General features: G+C 42.8%; 1 protein-coding gene across 2 annotated transcripts; it reads left to right on the forward strand.

The window, feature by feature from the left end:
• Positions 1–5,319: 5,319 nt before the first annotated feature.
• On the forward strand, positions 5,320–16,818 carry c1qtnf1 (C1q and TNF related 1). Of its 2 annotated transcripts, none has more exons than XM_049015451.1 (4): positions 5,320–5,649; positions 12,312–12,452; positions 12,601–12,710; positions 14,727–16,818. In XM_049015451.1, the coding sequence occupies exons 2-4, from the start codon at positions 12,313–12,315 to the stop codon at positions 15,275–15,277; spliced, it is 801 nt and encodes a 266-aa protein (XP_048871408.1). In that variant the 5' UTR covers positions 5,320–5,649; position 12,312; the 3' UTR covers positions 15,278–16,818. The 2 variants fall into 2 exon arrangements, with proteins under 2 accessions (XP_048871408.1, XP_048871409.1); XM_049015452.1 differs by having other exon boundaries at positions 5,327–5,649; positions 12,604–12,710.
• Positions 16,819–17,366: the final 548 nt, after the last annotated feature.

Below are 17,366 nucleotides of genomic sequence, written 5' to 3' on the forward strand. Positions count from 1 at the left end.
CCTCACGTGCAAGTCAATGCGCCGAACGGGAAGCTTCTGTACAGTCGGGCTGTAAAGCTTTTGCTTGACTTGTCGGAAAGTTACATCCTGTGTTATGAGGATCAGTCCTCCGTGGTCTGTTCATTGTACGTGACCCTGTTTGTACGAAACCACCGTATATTTTTCTTTTGGTAGTTTTTTGTTATAATTTGAAATTTCAAAAGTATGCTTAAAGTTCACGTATGAAAAAAGAAAAATAATAATTTGTTTAAAAAATTACTAACATCAGGGACTGCGCCTACCCAATAATCATAAAAACATTTACAAGACATGGAAAAAAATGGTTAACTGCAATTACACTTTAAATGGAAAAATATGAAGTACATAAAACGAAATATTATATAGTATATAAAAGGTATCTTGCATAGGTAAATGCCTATGATTTATTTTACCAACTGACGACTGAACAGCAGCGACTGGCAGTGTTGTCTCCCTCTGCCGGGATGCAGAAGCCTTTATACGCAGCCATGTTCTCTAATTCACCAACAGTTGCATAAGTTGCATATAGTATTTATTAAGCTCTGGCTGTTCATAAATAGATCTTGAATTAACAGTAAAGACATGGTAGACAGAAGTATTAATCGTTTTTTTCTGGCGTAATATTCAGATAAGAAGTAATGTTTTATGTTATGACTGTTACGCTCTAAGGAGCTGAGTCAAATCCTCTTTTCATTGCAGCTTATAATGACATGGATTCTAACCTTGTTTACGTTGTTGTTGTGTTATTTGCTTAAATTGGTTGTGTTCTGAACATTAAGCCCAGGAGGACATCTAGTGGTCAAGATTAGTAATAACCGCGAATCATGAAAAAATAATGCCTTCCAATCATGAATCCTAACCTGGGGAACAACACAAAAACTGTGTTGGGAACTGAACCCATGCCATTAAAATGACTGTAAGCTTAACCTTAGATCACTGATCCACACTAACAAATCCACCAAGTTTTTATATCCAGGGGTCTCATAACCCAAATAATTACGTTTATCTCACCTACTGCCAAGAAAACTCTTTATAATCACAATTAACTCCAGAGAAAACTAATTTGTAAATAATAAAAGTGCCACCACGTGAATTTTAAACTTATGAAGAAATATGACAGTATACTAGTATTATTCTGCTGAAATAACTTTGCTTCACTTTGAGCTGCTTCTGGAAAAAGGCCTTTATTCACATGAGATAAGCACAACTGTGTTACCACTGCTGGGAAATTCCTTCTACGGAAGTGGTGACCCATGCAGGTCTCCATCTCTACCAGTTTTTTCTTCTGAAAGAATCTCCCTTTGGACCCTAACTCACACTTAGGACCGCCCTCTTTTAAACTCCCATGACCCGACTGGCCACAAACTCGGACAAAGAAATTTCTTTGTGGAGTGGAAACAAAACATCATTAAGGACAAAGAAAAATGCACATAAAAATCAGGGCCAAATAATGTAAACTAAATATCAGAAGTTTTATTTTTCTTTCATATAGATAACACTGGTATACAGTGACTTTGTTGCCAGTGATGTCTGAACGGTTTTATATTAAGTTTATGGTGCAGGTTAAGAATATGACTTAGGTTTTGCTAGATTGGCTCGAGTTTCTGAGATATTTAATAGTTAGTTAATTAATTAATTAACGCAACACATTTGAAAAGCATTCAGAACTGCAAGAATATTTTTATTTTAGTCATAAGTAGCAAGTTGGACTGGGGGAATGCATTATTTTCATGGATTATCTCAAAAACTAGAGCCAATTAAGCAAAATTAATGTGATTTTTCAGTTTACCACCCTCAAAAATACTCTAAATCCATTCAAAAGACCTTGGCACCTAAAAAAAAAATATGCAGACCTGTGTAATTCACAAACTTTATTCCAAAGATGCATTTGTATCTGCTTTTCCTAGGTTGGGTGCATTTAGGGTTTCTGAGGAATTAGCTGCTAAACTGAATTTTTAGTTACAGGTTCCATCCATCCATCCATCTTCTTAATCGCTTATCCTACTGGGTCGCGGGGGGTATGGAGCCTATCCCGGAAGCAATGGGCACGAGGCAGGGAACAACCCAGGATGGGGGGCCAGCCCATCGCAGGGCACACTCGCACACCATTCACACACAAATGCACACCTATGTGCAATTTAGCAAGTCTAATTAGCCTCAGCATGTTTTTGGACTGTGGGGGGAAACCCACGACGACATGGGGGGAACATGCAAACTCCACACACATGTGACCCAGGCGGAGACTCGAACCCGGGTCCCAGAGGTGTGAGGCAACAGTGCTAACCACTGCACCACCAAGTTGAGTTTGTATAATCAAAATATATTTTAAACATTCCTTTCATCTCACAAGTGACACCTCCGTTCATTAATAATAATAATAACATGGTTTAACATGTGATGCACATTAGACATTGAAAACCAGGTTAAAACACTTCAATGATCTGGAACTGAGACACCTATCTGTCCCTTTTCCATAATCACCTGTCGGATGCAGGGTCATGTGGACCTCGCAGCACAGGAATCTAAGCAGGGTGCATCCTGGATGGGGAAGCTGTCATGCATTTGCTCACGAACAGGCTTCTTATAGTCACAGATTTTACAAAACTGTTAGTCTTTGGGGAACTGGGAGCTGGATTGTCTAACGAGGCTTGCAGTTCACCGGCCAGTCTGTGTCCCATAGGCATGAGATGTGGGTACAGACTGAAAAAACAAGTCTGCAAGTACAGGTAGCTGACATAAGAGTTTGCAGTAAGGTCACTGGGCTCACTATCCAAGGTAGAGTTGGAATAACACTGCTGAGTGAGCTAAGCTGGTTTGGGCATCTCACGAGGATGCCATCTGGTTGGCTCCCAAGGGATCTTCTCTGAACATGTCCCATGGGGGAGCTCTGGACAATCTTGAGGGATTATATAGCCCTGGATAGCTTGGGAACATCTGAGAATCCCACATAAAGATTTGGAGTCGGAGGCCTTGGAATGAGCTGCCTGGTGTGATCTGTTTGGAATAACACCACTATAAACCTCCCATCTCAAGATGGATGAACGTCTTTCGATTGTGGGGAGACACTGCTTGAAGCTTGAAGGAGAACATGCACTCTCCACATGTAGGCAAGCTATGGTGAGACTGAACATGTCACTTTTGGAAGTGTGAAGCCACAGTACAACCATAGAAACACACATCGGAAACACGGTAATGCTAAAATGATGAAAGTATACTGTGGGTTTGATAAAAAAAAAATAATTCATAAAGAGGTAAGGACAACAGGACAACAACTGCGCACTGGCAATAAGTAATTCCAACCACTTTTAGACAAGAATTTACAGCCTGTGCTGTTTTCTTTTAATGCAGACAAACTTCACAACTCTCACAATAAGCATCAAAATGTTTTTTAAAACCATGGTTAATGAAAAATAAAGCTGAAGTATTTCGGCTGGAATATGTTCATCAGATGTGTTTGCACAAACACATTCAGCCCTTGCAGGACAGCCTGTGATAGTGTGATGATGGAGTATGTGAGCTTTGTCCAGTTTGATGGGAGTCTCACTGCAGACTGTCACTCTGGTTAGAGCTCAGGCTTAGCAGATTCACTCCTCTGCTATTAAGCCATTTGAGTGACTGACTGTGCCTCAGGTCGTCATTCTGCTGAAAGGTGAATCTCTGTCCCTATCTGGGGTCTTTTGCAGACTGAAGCAGGTTTTCTGTGAGAATCTGTCAGTGTTCTGCTATTATACTTTGTATCCTGACAGGCTTCCTGCCAATGAAAAACGTCCCTATAGGAGACGCTGACCCATCGCCATTCAGGGACACTACGCTTTTAGATTAATACACCATATTTGGCATTTGTACCTGACAGTTTGACTGACTTTGCTTGGGTGGGGGGTGTTTGTACTCCTCCCCTAATCTGTGTCCTACCACAACATCATCCGGGAGTTGTTTTGCGAGCTTCTTGCCCATTATGGTTACATCATTGCTTGGAATTCTTTGAACCTAAATGTGGGATTTTACAGGGCGTACTCAAAGCAGGAGCATGTGGTCCCATTTTAAGGCAGACAGATGGTCACCATTTCATTTACAGTGTGACTTCCAAAAAGTACCGGAACATGAATTTAGCACGGTCAGGAAAACGGAGGGAGTGATAAGGTACATAATTACGGGCGTCATTTTTCATTAACCGTTTTGCCTCTTCAAAGGGTTGCGTGGCTTGCAAAGTTTAGAGGAAATTTCAGGCTGTAACACATCATAACATAAACAAATGAGGCAGAAAATACCTGTAATTCCCAAGAGAAATGAGACGCCAGGACAAAACACAGATCCAAATTAGCCAAACAAACTAAATAAAGACTGCGCAGTAAATTAGCACACAGGCCAGATGGTTGAGAGAGTTTTGCTTTATTCCCCTTCAAACAAAGCTGGGAATCTTTTTTACAAGCCTCTGGTGTCAGTGAAAAACATGTTTTGTAGGATGGGACTCACATAATATGTACACTGTTCTTATCTGTCGCCAATTATTTTGCTAGCATCGAGCCAAAGGTTATTGACCTCCCTCACGACACAGAGACCATTCTTCTCAAAGCGACATCACACTTTTTCACAAGATGTTTAAGGGCGTATTTCACGAGGCTTTAGACAGTGGTTTATAACCGCCATCGCAACGATTCGAGGGGCAGCAATACCAGCAGGTCAATAAATGCCCCGACGAGAAATACCGGATGAATGCGCTGAGCTGCGTTCGCTAAAAGTGTCAGGGAAATGAATCAAACGTAAAAAGAGATTAGACCCTGTTTTCTCAAGACAGCAAATGGTGACAGACAACAGCAATAACGAAATACATCAAGCGGACATAGGAACCGGAAAGGCATTTGTCAACTCTAGAGAAAGCTATGAAATTTTACTTCCAGACACTATATTCCCCTGTAGTATAGACGAGAGATCTAGATGCGGCTCTCCTTATGAGAATACGTCCCCTCCGTTACTGTAGTGTGTTCAGTGTTCAGTGAAGGAGCAACAACCTGCAGAGTAGCTCATACACGGCTGCTGCTGGACCCTACGTCCCTGCCAGCTCTTGCTTCCTTCAACTTGTTGTCCCTTTAAAACCCCCTTTTTTCTCCCTAATATGCAGTGACTTCCCACGCCTCTGTGATGCTGATGGTGGTTTTAATGGACAGTACATATGCTCCCCCCCCCCATCCCACAGCTAATGAATTGCGGTTGGTTCTCTCCTTCTCACACGTGAGCCCGGTCAGTACGATACTCCTCGTTTAACTCATCAGAGAGTACCTGATGCTGTGTGCCTATTGAAAGCAAGGCCTCCCACGCGACGGGTCTCCTCCTTGCTCCCTCGCTCCTCCTCTGCCCTCCTTCTTCTCCCCTGCACTTTCTCTTGCCCCATTTCCTTCCACCCCGACTCTGTTTTTATTTTCCACTCTGCCCGCTCCATGCTCCTCCCCCCCCCCAGCTCCCGCCGCTCCCCGTTTATCCCGAGGCCCCGGCTGCTCGGCAGCGCTCCTGCAAGTCAGAGGGACATGCCTCGGCGTGGCTGACTCAGGACAGGCAGCAGCGGATCCAGGGGAGAGGCTCCAGCAGCATCCTTCACAGCGTAAATCAGACCCGAGCAGTGGCACTCTGACACAGGTAGGCCTCCAACCCTGGCTCCGTATCGGCTGCTTCTGCCTGATTTTAGACTGTCAGCAGAAAAAAAAGTATGCATTCTGCTCCAGAGTGAGACTCAGCTGTTTATATTACACATTGAAATACAGCAGAATGACTGCCCTCCCTTTCCCTGGTACAGGCTGATTCATACGCTACCTTTAGCAGATACCACCAGAGGACATTTTTTTTTCGTTAATGCGAATAGCTATGATGAACTGCAAGCCTTTGTGAGTCTTACTGCTGTTTTACCGTAGAGTGTGCGGCACGTCCCGGTGGCAGGGCAGTCTGTTTTCAGCCTTCCGACCTTGCTTTGCTTTATGTAACCAAACAGTAGAGCGCCGCAGCCAGATGTTTGTCTCCAGCTGTCAGGGGCTGGATTACTTTAAGGCCAAATTAATTATTCTGTATTTGCTTAATGAAAAATGCAAAACAAAGCAATCACAGCCGCTGATTCATTCGTTGCAGGACAGAAGGTTAATTGACTTTTTTTTTCCCTCCCCAAACTCAGCACACTGTTTATTACTGTAGCTCAGGGCTATTTCACTGTACTAAGTTGTATTCCATACTGTCGACACTGTTGTTTTGATATCTGATCCTGGAGCACAATTCACCCAGCAAATGACCCCAATTTCAAAGTCAAAGTCAAAAAGCACACATTTGGCATGTACAGTATGTGCTGATGAGCCCTGCACGGAGCATTATGCCGGCTTTCCACATCCCGTGTTTACGGTATTATTATCATCATTATCAGAGGATGAGGATCATGAGAGGGCAGACCCTGAAATTTCTCCTTCTGGGCATTTGCCTGTTTACAATTTCAGCTCTAACAGTCAGCGATGCATCATTTTAGTTGGGCAACACATCAAAAGATGACATTTTTGACAAGTGTCTTGTTTTCTTGTGTTCAGAAAGTCCCCCTTTCATTTCGGATGTGCTCTGCGCAAATCTAGAGCAGAGGGGAAATTCTAGGGCACAAATTCCTTAGACATGCCATCACAGGGCCCCGCTGAAATTACTTCATTTCCGCAATTCGGTTTAATGCTCCCAGAAAGAAGGGGACAGGGGGAGAAGCGGCGTCCCGTGTGACTCCTTAAAGGAGCTTCGCGATCGCACCCTGCAGCTTATGCTGCGCACGTAGCCTTTGATGTGGCCTGTACCCGCCGCCCCGAGCACCGAACCGCTCCGTCTGCACAATGCGCCCGCAGCGGCTCCTGTTTCCACGGGAAGTCACGCCAGCGATGAGCCCCAAGTGCACGGCTGATGAATGACCGACCGGCTCTAATCCTCGGTGCCTGGGGATTCCCCTAGAACAAGCACCCCACCGAGACGATTCCTCTGAAACAGCATGCAATGCAATAAATTAACCTAAATGGTATCAGTGGTATCATTAACCCAGGGTTTAAACTTGCGACACAGGAGTACAGAATTAGGCTTAATACGATAATGGATAAAATAAGAATTCATTTATTAATGCTCACGTTTTTATTTATTATGGCTGTAAACATCATTGGCATTTACATACGTGAGCTAGTGTCTCTGGGAAGCTTTTTTGTTTGTGTGAGAGAGACCTTGACAGTGCTGGATGGATAGCTGCCTGGCAAAGCAAAGACCATAAAGAGGGATTACACTAAGAGGCGATCTCAACATCATATTGTGCTGCGATTGCCATTGTTTCGTTGGTAAAAGGCAGAACAAAATGAAACAACAGTGCAAACAAAAGAGTGAACCCAGAGCTAGCGGGAGAAGTGAAATCAACAGAAAGCCGTGAGAGATTTACGACTTAGCTGCACCTGGCTGGGCTATAGGGAGACTTAACTAAGGATTTTCCCGCAGCACGCTGAAAATACTTCTGACTTTTATATACACAGATCCACAGCAAAAGATCCACTGCTTTAATAAGGCTATCAATGCTCGCTACGACTTTAACTCGGAGGACTTAAAACCGTCCACACACCTGCCTGTATATGTACACAGAAGAATCTCCTGACAGGCTTCCCATACAGAAATTGGCCACGTAAACAAATCCTTAAATGAGGATATGGTTTCACCGCACTGTAGCGCTACCGTTCTTTTACTGTATAAAAAAAGTTTTGAAAACAGTGAATTTGGGCATTGACGTGTGAATTAACATAACACAAGCAAATGTTAAGACTCAACGTGATGTCTTAAACGTCGCTCCGATCGGCGATTTATGTTTATAATTTTGTAAGCTGAGACCCCTGGTGGCCAGTGGAGCAATAACACGCGGATCTCACATAGGCCGTTACTAAGATTAGAGCCATTCATGGAGTCCTGCCAACTTTCATTAAAAGCCGTTTTGGGGCCACAAATGCTCTGTGAACAACCCTCGTGAAAGACTGAGTAAAAACACTGTAAATATTATGAACTTAGGGGGAGAAGAGGCAGTGGAAACAGGAGTGGCTGTTGTACACATGTTACACAGCTGGACAGCAGGAGATGGCTGTATATTAATGACAGAGGAGTATCATTCCACAACACGAATAGTGTCAGCTTAACAATTTAACAACCAAATACACAAACAACAGGTTTGTAATTATATCTTTGCGGGGACTCTCCATTAATTTCTATGGGTAAAACTCTAATCCCAACATGATGACCTTAACCCCCACCCAGCCCTAACCTTAACCATAAGTAACCAAACAAAATACGAGACTTCTGGCCTTTTTAGTATTTTGATTGCATTGACAGGTCTTTGTGGGGGCCTGAAAAATGGTCCCTACAACGTCAAAAAAAGGTTTTTATTATATTGTGGGGGACATTTGGTCCCTTACAATGTAATATAAACCTAATCCACACACACACACACACACACACACACACACACACACACACACAAAAGCATCAAACTATTTTGATATTTATAAAATTATGTTTTTTTATTAACAGTAAGGGGCCTTGTATGTTGATGCTTCACCACTGGAAAACAATTTTCACATTTTCTTCATTATTATTTAGAAATAGATCTTTTATGTGTAAAATATGGAGGAAGTCAGCTGACCCTTAAAAACAAACCAGGGTTAGCCATGGACTTTTGACCTTTTCAAGACTTCACATGTCCTGGGAATGCTCTCAGTACTTAATTTAAGAAGATACACTCTAACTCTCAGTGGTATGGCAGAAACAGTGTGAGTGTAACTGGAATTCTACAAGAACACTGCAGATTTAAGCAAAATCAGCCGGGGATATGGTTATGGTAAACTAATATTGAGATGAATTCTGCATTGGATAAAATTCATCGCATCTTTATTACAATAACTCAATGAATAAATACATAAATATTTAAATGCGTACTTAATATATATCGTCAAGCCAAGTTAAGACTCAGTTGATTTCTATGCCCTGACACCTACAAAAAGTGCTTCCAGTACATTTTGTTTACCTTCAGCCTGGAAGGTCTAGTAAAAGTGCCACTGCTCTGAGCTCCCTAGAATTACAGCGAAATGCACAGCGTTCAGCTGCAGAAATCTGATAAAACTGCAATTAATACAGGACTGTAACTTGATGCGGTGCAAAGAGGAAAATCTCAATTTGCTGTTTATGGACTTTATCCGCGTAAGAAATCTTATATGGCTATGCAAACAAATGTCGTGGAAAAGGAATTCTTTTGGGCACAGTTGTTTTCTTGTTTCAAAAGCCAAATTAACATTTATATATAAAAAGGATGCAAAAAAAAAACAATAAAAACAATGCATCTGGGATACAGGCACAAAGATTTATTTGCAACAACACAAATAGAACTTGGGACTTTTTTGCTGACTTTATAATCAGTGAGGTACTAAAACGTTGAGATTGACTTCATATTGTGGTATATTGTGGCAGTGGCATTCATTGACCAGAAATTCATCCCAAATTCGAGAATTGCAAGCAGCTTCTCTAGCAGAACAGGAGTCGTGCTTTTGAAACAGCAGCTGGGAATTTCAACGGACCCGCATGACGAGAAAACGGATGTCATGATGTGTGTCAGCACATTCAGGTGGGCACAAGGTAACCGGAACAATGGGCATTAAAGGGGAGCGCAAACAGCTGGCACACAGATGAGGTGATGCCAAATTTAGCACATGTAATAGGGACCCCCAGAGAGCTCTTTAAATTTAGCTTGGTGTGTGTCCCGTCCCGATGCCCCTGTCCTGATGCTCCTCTGTGGTGCCGGGGTGCCTGACGACATTTCATGAGCTGGCTTGAACTTTGCTTTTGACTCTCCAGGTATCACTTTAATAGCTTACTTCTCTTCTGGGTACCATTAGATGGGACCTCTATGCTTTTATGGCTTGGAAACGGTATCTAGGCACATCGCAAAATATAAAAATGATTTTCCTCCAGGTCATATACTGGACCTCTCATGAATATGAATGTTACGGTCCTTCTAGCCAGTGTTTTATTTGCCATTTTTATGCTTCTAAGTGTCAAAAGACAGAAGAAGATCTTACACGAAGCTGATGTTCGGAAGATCATTTCAGCAAAGTCTATTTAAAAAAAGGAGCATCATGCAATAAACCCAGGATTGGACATTGTATCGTCGTTTTTAAGCTTAACACTAGAACAATGATGCTTTGGAATGTTAGAGAAAGCATCCGATGAACTGGGAATGAACAAGGAAGCGACCTCTGAAACAGGCTATCAAACAGGAAGTGATGCGACCCTGGAGGCCTTGGCGGGCTAAGTAACACAGCACTAAGGCATACGAGTTTCTTTCCAGAGCTGAGCAAGAAAATGATGCTTGTGCACCACATGTCTCACCTGGGCATATGGTTGGAAAATAGATAAATGGATGATATGTAGTGCTGGATGCTTCTAACGAATCAGTCTTCTGAGGTGTGGATCTTCTTGCTTTCAAAAGTGACCTTGTCCTCTAAGCCTTCATTGAGTGGTAGGTTTCTGCCAGAGGGTGTCCACTATCCTGTATCCTGTAGACAGTGACTACACTGTTTGTTCATATTCTGCATTCTTGTTTCCAGCCGTTTACCATATTAGACTGTGTCAGCCTAACAATCACCCCAGCCAGTACAAACAATTCCTTGGCCTCTGTTAATGACTTGCACCATTTCTACGATTTATGGCTGCCACGGTGTCATAGAATATGTGCTTTTGTACTATGGATCATCGGCAGTGCTGTCTCCGGAAATGTTTACTCTGTGTCCAGTATGCTTATGCCTTACTGGAACAGGGTGTGGAAAAGTTTAGGGTAGATTCTGCCCCTTCAAAGATACCAGAGTGAACTACTTGAGAATGGAAACTGAGCTAAATTAGCTATGTGTTTTTTGTTTGCCCAGGAACTTCATGACACCTGTGAAAGTTATGGTACCTTAATATTATAAAATAAACCACACTTACATATTTCTAGGTAGCTAATGTTTTCCAGGCTACAGTAATACAGACGCTCCTCTACTTATGAACGAGATACGTTCCGAATGGCCATTCGTAACTCGAAATGTTCGTAACTCGTTATTCAACATCATTTAAAGGGTACTCAAATCTACATGCATAAGTAAGTATGGGACATGCCCTGCTCGTGCCGATCCTCCTGTGTGCCACGCTCCCCTTGCTACCTCGTGTGGAATCCCTGTGTCATCAGCTGTTTCTAGTGTTAATTAGTCTTGTGTATTTAAGTCCGTGTGAGAGTATTTTTCCCGAGTTCAGTCATTCTGTCATGCATTCGACGTGGGGGAGCAGCACAGAAGCCAGCGAAATCAGGTGAACACAGGGTTTATTTTGGGGAAACACACTCAGGAACATGAAAACGATGTTAAGACGCCAGAATTTGCAGTAGGTGCGCAGAACAAACTTTGATGTTGCGAACTGGAAACGGGAGCCTAACGAACCTTATTTAGACTTGCAGTCCTCTTCGTTCGTATGTCTGAAAGTTCGTAAGTTGAAGGTTTGTAAGCAGAGGAGCGTCTGTACTTTTAGCCAATGTAAGCCTTCCTAGGCTAGGTGCTCTTAGCAGACTCTGATAGCTGGCTGCCTTATCTGATGCCAAGAAACCTCAATGCGTTGACTGGACCCTATGCGTCAGGATCGGAGCAGGCGTCCCGAGAGGCACGCTGATCTGAGCAATGGCCTATCCAATCTTGTCGTCTATGCTCATTTCACAACTGCCCATCCGGCTCGATATTCCTTGGCTTCATGTTGATGTTTCACGGGTTGGAATCGCTTGCAAATCGAAAACAGACTGATGACAGGCTCCCACTGCCAATGGTCTATCCCTTTCCAAAAGCATCTAAAAAGAGCTTAGAGGTTAAATTTCTTTTTGGGCCGCTGAATGCGTTGGGGTTTGGCTGGCACTGCTGCTGTTGAAGGCACTCCATATTGCAGTTCAATTATGGAGCAGTAAACCATCTGTAACAGTAGAGAAACAAACACAAAACAACAAACTTCTGAATCCATCCCAGCTGCATGTATATCTGAGCATCAGAAAAAATCAAGGCGAGGGGATTGAATGTTACTACGGACAATGAATCATTATTTACTGCCATAATGAAGTTACTCTTAGAAATCTTGTGCAATCAAAGCATTGCGGTACACTTCTGAGAGCCAGAGGGGACTGTTCACCATCGTTCAGGATGCAATTGCCAAGTGACGTTCACGATTTGACCTGGTTTCCGCCCTCCCCATCCCCACCACAGGATGCAGACCCTCGGGTGGCTCCGCCTTATCTTCAGCCTGGGCTTGCCGATGCTCCTCTGCATGGGCGCTGTGTCAGGGCCGTACAGGACCACGGACCCCAGGGCTGGGTCCCACCAGAGGGACCAGGACAGAGATGCTAGGTAAGACAAAAATACACCTCTGAAGAGTGTGAACGTCAGCCGCCTGTGTTGGGTTCCCTCATGAGATGTTTCAGCGGCTCCTTGTACCAGCACATTGTGAAACCCCGTGACTGACTCAGTACACCACCGTGTCCCTGCTGTCACCAAGCAGAACCGAGTGCCACCGCTGCTGTGACCCAATCGAGGACTATCCACAGCATGCAGAGCCCCACCCGCAATTCCACATCGTACCACAAATAAACATCACCATCCTGAAAGGTAGGGGTCTTACAAAGGGTTTGCTCATGGTCCCAATTTCCGTGAAGGGACCGGAGGAGTACGGAAAACCGACCTGACGAGCTGGAAGCTCAAGGCACTGTGAAGAGTAGCATCTTATATCCAAAGAGATATGTGCCCTTGAGAGGTAAAGTGGGCTATCTAAGTCATACCTCTGTGCTACCTATGATTTATGATAATTGTAGGGTATAGGCACACTGATTTTTGGAAAAAAATTAAACTTTGGAGCTCATTTTCTCAAAACTTTGTTTTTGTGGGATAGCCCACTTTACCTCTCAAGGGCACATATGCGAGTGGGGAAATCTTTGGGGTCCGAGAGCAGGGTCAGCCTGCATCCCGGAAGAAGGTATTCAAGAGCCCAATTACGATACAATTAGGCCGATTTTGTCAGCCATGGGATTTGAAATCATAACCACCGGGCCACTGGCAAGGATTCCTAACCCAGTGAGCTACACACTGGCTCCTCCTCTTCTGTTTTGACCCTGCATCCTACTGGTCATAAATTTGGGTCTTTACCCGCTGCGCCCTGTCTGCATTCTAAGAAATCTGTGTATTCACTGGTCCTTAAGTCTTTATTGTATTCAACCTTCTTTCAGTCTTTCGAAGCACATAAACAATGACCAACGCAAAGTCAGAGAGGAAATTGGCTTGATTGGAATGAAGCGATTAGTGGGATGTGAGGTGGGTGGACAGCTCTCTTCCGAAGGACAGTGGTCAGAATCCACGCCCTTCCAGAACCACACAGCGAATGCTTTGCGTAGCTAAATGATCTCCTAAAGCCACACAACTCCTGGCAAGCCTAAGAACCTATTTTAGCATGACATCAAATGCTACTTTAATTGGTACAACAACATGAACTTCACTGGTATCTGACTGTGTATGAGGTGATTTGTAACGTAGCATGCTAGGTACGTACACTGGAGGTCAACAGCCCCTTTCACTTAAAGGCTGAAGTGAAGACAAATCATGCATTTTTAACAATATTCAAATGAAAAACCAATGAGGCCTAATTTGGAATACAGGGTAACTAAACTTAAAGTGGGGGAGGGCTGGTTATCTGGTTATCATTATGACAGTGAATAAAGACAGTAAATAGCATATGGCTAAGGGGATTTATTTTTTATTATGAAGGGTGTGCTGAGCTTTAAAAATGTACCTGGCAGCGTTTTTCCGCCCTTAAACGTGGACTGGTGCCCTAGCAGAGTGATCCCTGCCTTGTGCCTGGTGGATTTCTGGGTTAGCTTCGGGGCTAACACTATGACTGCCTCCGAGATCACACACTTCCGCATTAAATAGTGCATCAAATCATCATTAACGGTTAAAGTCCAGCAGTTAAAAGGTAATGTAGTGGGTCTGGAAAGTGTACAATGTTTTGCACTTGCGCACTAAGAAATCGTACTAAGTGGCTGTTGCTGTAGTGTGTACTTTTTCCTCATTTATGTACATAGTGCGTAGTGTGGGATTCTGGATGCAGCCTGTGACCATGTACTGGTTAAGCAGTCAAACAAAGGATGGATTTGTGGTAGGAAGTTTGGTTTATTAACTTGAATGCAGATACCATCATAATTTTTTTCATTCAAAGCCATTTTTCATTCAAACATATTTAATTATGTAAATGAGCAGTGCAGCGCACAGACCGCATAACCCTTTCTTAGTGTTTCTGTTTGCTCGTCTATTGAAAGTCGTAAAAGAAAACAAACCAGAAAGTAATACAGTGATAGTACCTCCCCACTGATTCAGGTAAAAATCAAAGATCAGAAAAACATGCGTTACTTAATACTTACAGTATGGTGTTATAGCGAAAGTCTCACTGAGACTACAGATCTGGCATCAGAGGTCCCGAAAGTAAAAATCCAGACCAGGATTTTCTTTCAACCAACCAGTTGAGCATAACGAGTCATAGTCACATAATACTCAACTGGTAGGTTGAAAGAAAATCCTGGTCTGGATTTTTACTTTCGGGACCGGAAATGTCCACCTCTGCTAATGTCCATGCAGGTGAGAAGGGAGATGCTGGTGAGCGAGGTCCCTATGGAAAATCTGGAAAAAGTGGGAACCAAGGTCCAAGAGGCCCCAATGGGATGAAGGGGACCAAGGGCAGTATTGGGGCTCCTGGGGACGCCTGCAAGGCAAATTATGCAGCCTTTTCTGTGGGCCGCAAGAAGGCCCTGCACAGCAACGAGTACTACCAGACCCTCATCTTCGACACAGAGTTCGTCAACCTCTACAACCACTTCAACATGTTCACCGGCAAGTTCTACTGCTACGTGCCCGGCATCTACTTCTTCAGCCTGAACGTGCACACATGGAACCAGAAGGAGACCTACCTGCACATCATGAAGAATGAGCAGGAGATGGTGATCCTGTACACCCAGCCCAGCGACCGCAGCATCATGCAGAGCCAGAGTTTCATGCTGGACCTGGTGCAGAACGACGAGGTGTGGGTGCGGCTCTTCAAGGGCGAGAGGGAGAACGCCATCTTCAGCGATGACTTTGACACATACATCACCTTCAGCGGCCACCTCATCAAGGCCAACTCAGAGGGGTAGTCTGCTCTGGCACCACGAATCTTTGTTACGGCTGTTTTTAAAATAACAATTTAATATTTTATAAGCTTCTTCAGTGACATGCATTGTTGTAGATTCTTCCAAAGTGTTTTCCATACAGTTACACAAGAATCTATACCAAGGCAGATGTAATAAAAAGATGATACAACTAGATGTGATTATATACCTTATAGAAAGTATAAATTAGTGCAAAATGCAACAAAAACTCAGATATAGGGTTTGAAAATAATTGTTTTTCTCTGGTATTGTTTCTCCTGAACACGCAGTGCATTTGGCTCACTGCATTCATTTTCTGCCTACAGTGATTCTGAATGGATATGACAGTGTTCAAACTCAACAGCCCCTGGCAGAATCACAAACAACATCTGTTTGTGTACTTTTCTACTACCGAAGATTTGTTTCACTTATGCATTTAGATATCAAGATTACTGCCAGAGCATTTTCCCGTCACTATGAAAAATGTGTGGAAGATTATTTTTACAACTACTAGAGAGTATTTGAAGCTGGATTTGAGAATTAAGGCTTGTACTTTATACAGTGTGTCAGTCTTACCTTAAACTGCACACTTAATGGTATTTGAGTGACTCAGAGATGATGCTTAGAAGTGACGCAAATTTCTGCATTGTGGCATTAAATGCGATGTAGACAATGAGTGTTACTGAAGAAGAATAATTCAAAGTACTTCCATCGCGTTTATCCCTGTCTGATCAATACTTGTTTAGATGAGAAATATCCTTGTATTTAAGGGGGCGTGTCTCATGCTGACCTGCCGACTGAGCTCCGTGTGTCTGATCGCTCCAGGATTCACTAGGATTTATGGAACTGCTGACAAGGTGCAGTTTCGTTTGCGAGCTCTTCAAATCCTGATCTTGTATTGTCTGAAAGTAATCAATGCTTTTTTAAACGTGGCAACAACTGCTGTGGTGCTAAAAGAAGCAAAAATAATCTGTTAGGTCACAAAATCAGGTCACGTTGTTTTTGCATATTAAATTCCAACATTCTGTTGTAACGGGTTCCTCAATTAGTGTAACACTGGTGATTAACCAGCTTTCAATTATCAATACAATATCATGTATTGTAAAAATATAAGGAATGTGATGGAAAGTAGAAATACAAATGTGCCAGTAAAAGTAAACAAAGGAATGCAGAGATAGTTTCGGTTCTGCTATTGCACTGTAAACTGATATGTTTCTCAGTATGTATCCCATTGTAAAATGATGTCTGAATGGGGTTTCTCTTGGTTCCATTCTTAAGCACTTACCAAAGACTAATATCCAAGACTATCAGCTGATTGTGTCAGAAGTACTACAGAAATGGCGCACAGGGACCCCTGAGCCCCAAAACGTGAAACACAGCTGTAAATGATTTTTTTTTACTGTTTGTTATACAGAACATCTATTCCTTTCTGCTGGTCAGTCATTTTCGAAAGATAAAAAAGATATTTTGAAAGGACATCATATATGTTAGAGGATCGTATTATATTGATTTTGCGTAAGCCCAAAATAATAAATCGTTTGATGTTATTTGGGTGTGTCTCTGTTGCTCTTGGCTCATTATGAGTGGCTGTATCTGCCAGAATAACTGGAGACGCTCTGGGGAGATAGTTCATGCTTACTCCCAAGCCCTGTCGGACTGAAAGGACAAATATTATGTCTCCTAACACACAGGCAATGTTCAGAAAACAAAGGCAGGCTTTCTCAGGAAAAGATGTTTAGACCAGTTTCGTGGGTGAGCCTATTACCGCTGTTAGAGACGGACCAAACATTAGCTGTTTGTTTTATCGCAAAGGCTTGACACTTGGGAGTAAATAAGATATCTGAAGAAAACACAGGTTTGGTGGTGCTTTTCACATCCGCAAAATTTTGCTACGTTTGCCAACCCATTCTCGAAGTTATCACTTAATAGCCTGATTTTAAATGCAGCTTCTAAAATATTTTAGAAGGTAATTATCGGTAATATATGAATGTAACTGGTGCTAAATGTTTTGCAGCTGAATTACGGAATAAAGGATAAACAATTAAAGGCAAATATAGTATATAAGCCAACAGTATCTACAGATGTGAATATTGGA

This window comes from Brienomyrus brachyistius, chromosome 5 (genome assembly GCF_023856365.1).
Source record: "Brienomyrus brachyistius isolate T26 chromosome 5, BBRACH_0.4, whole genome shotgun sequence".
NCBI classification, from domain to species: Eukaryota; Metazoa; Chordata; class Actinopteri; order Osteoglossiformes; family Mormyridae; genus Brienomyrus; species Brienomyrus brachyistius.

Excerpts from the sequence above, each read along its gene's own strand:
- c1qtnf1 (XM_049015451.1), top strand. The coding sequence starts at position 12,313 with ATGCAGACCCTCGGGTGGCTCCGCCTTATCTTCAGCCTGGGCTTGCCG. Across the intron at positions 12,453-12,600 it reads GACCAGGACAGAGATGCTAG|CAGAACCGAGTGCCACCGCT; the intron begins GTAAGACAAAAA and ends GCTGTCACCAAG. Across the intron at positions 12,711-14,726 it reads AAACATCACCATCCTGAAAG|GTGAGAAGGGAGATGCTGGT; the intron begins GTAGGGGTCTTA and ends ATGTCCATGCAG.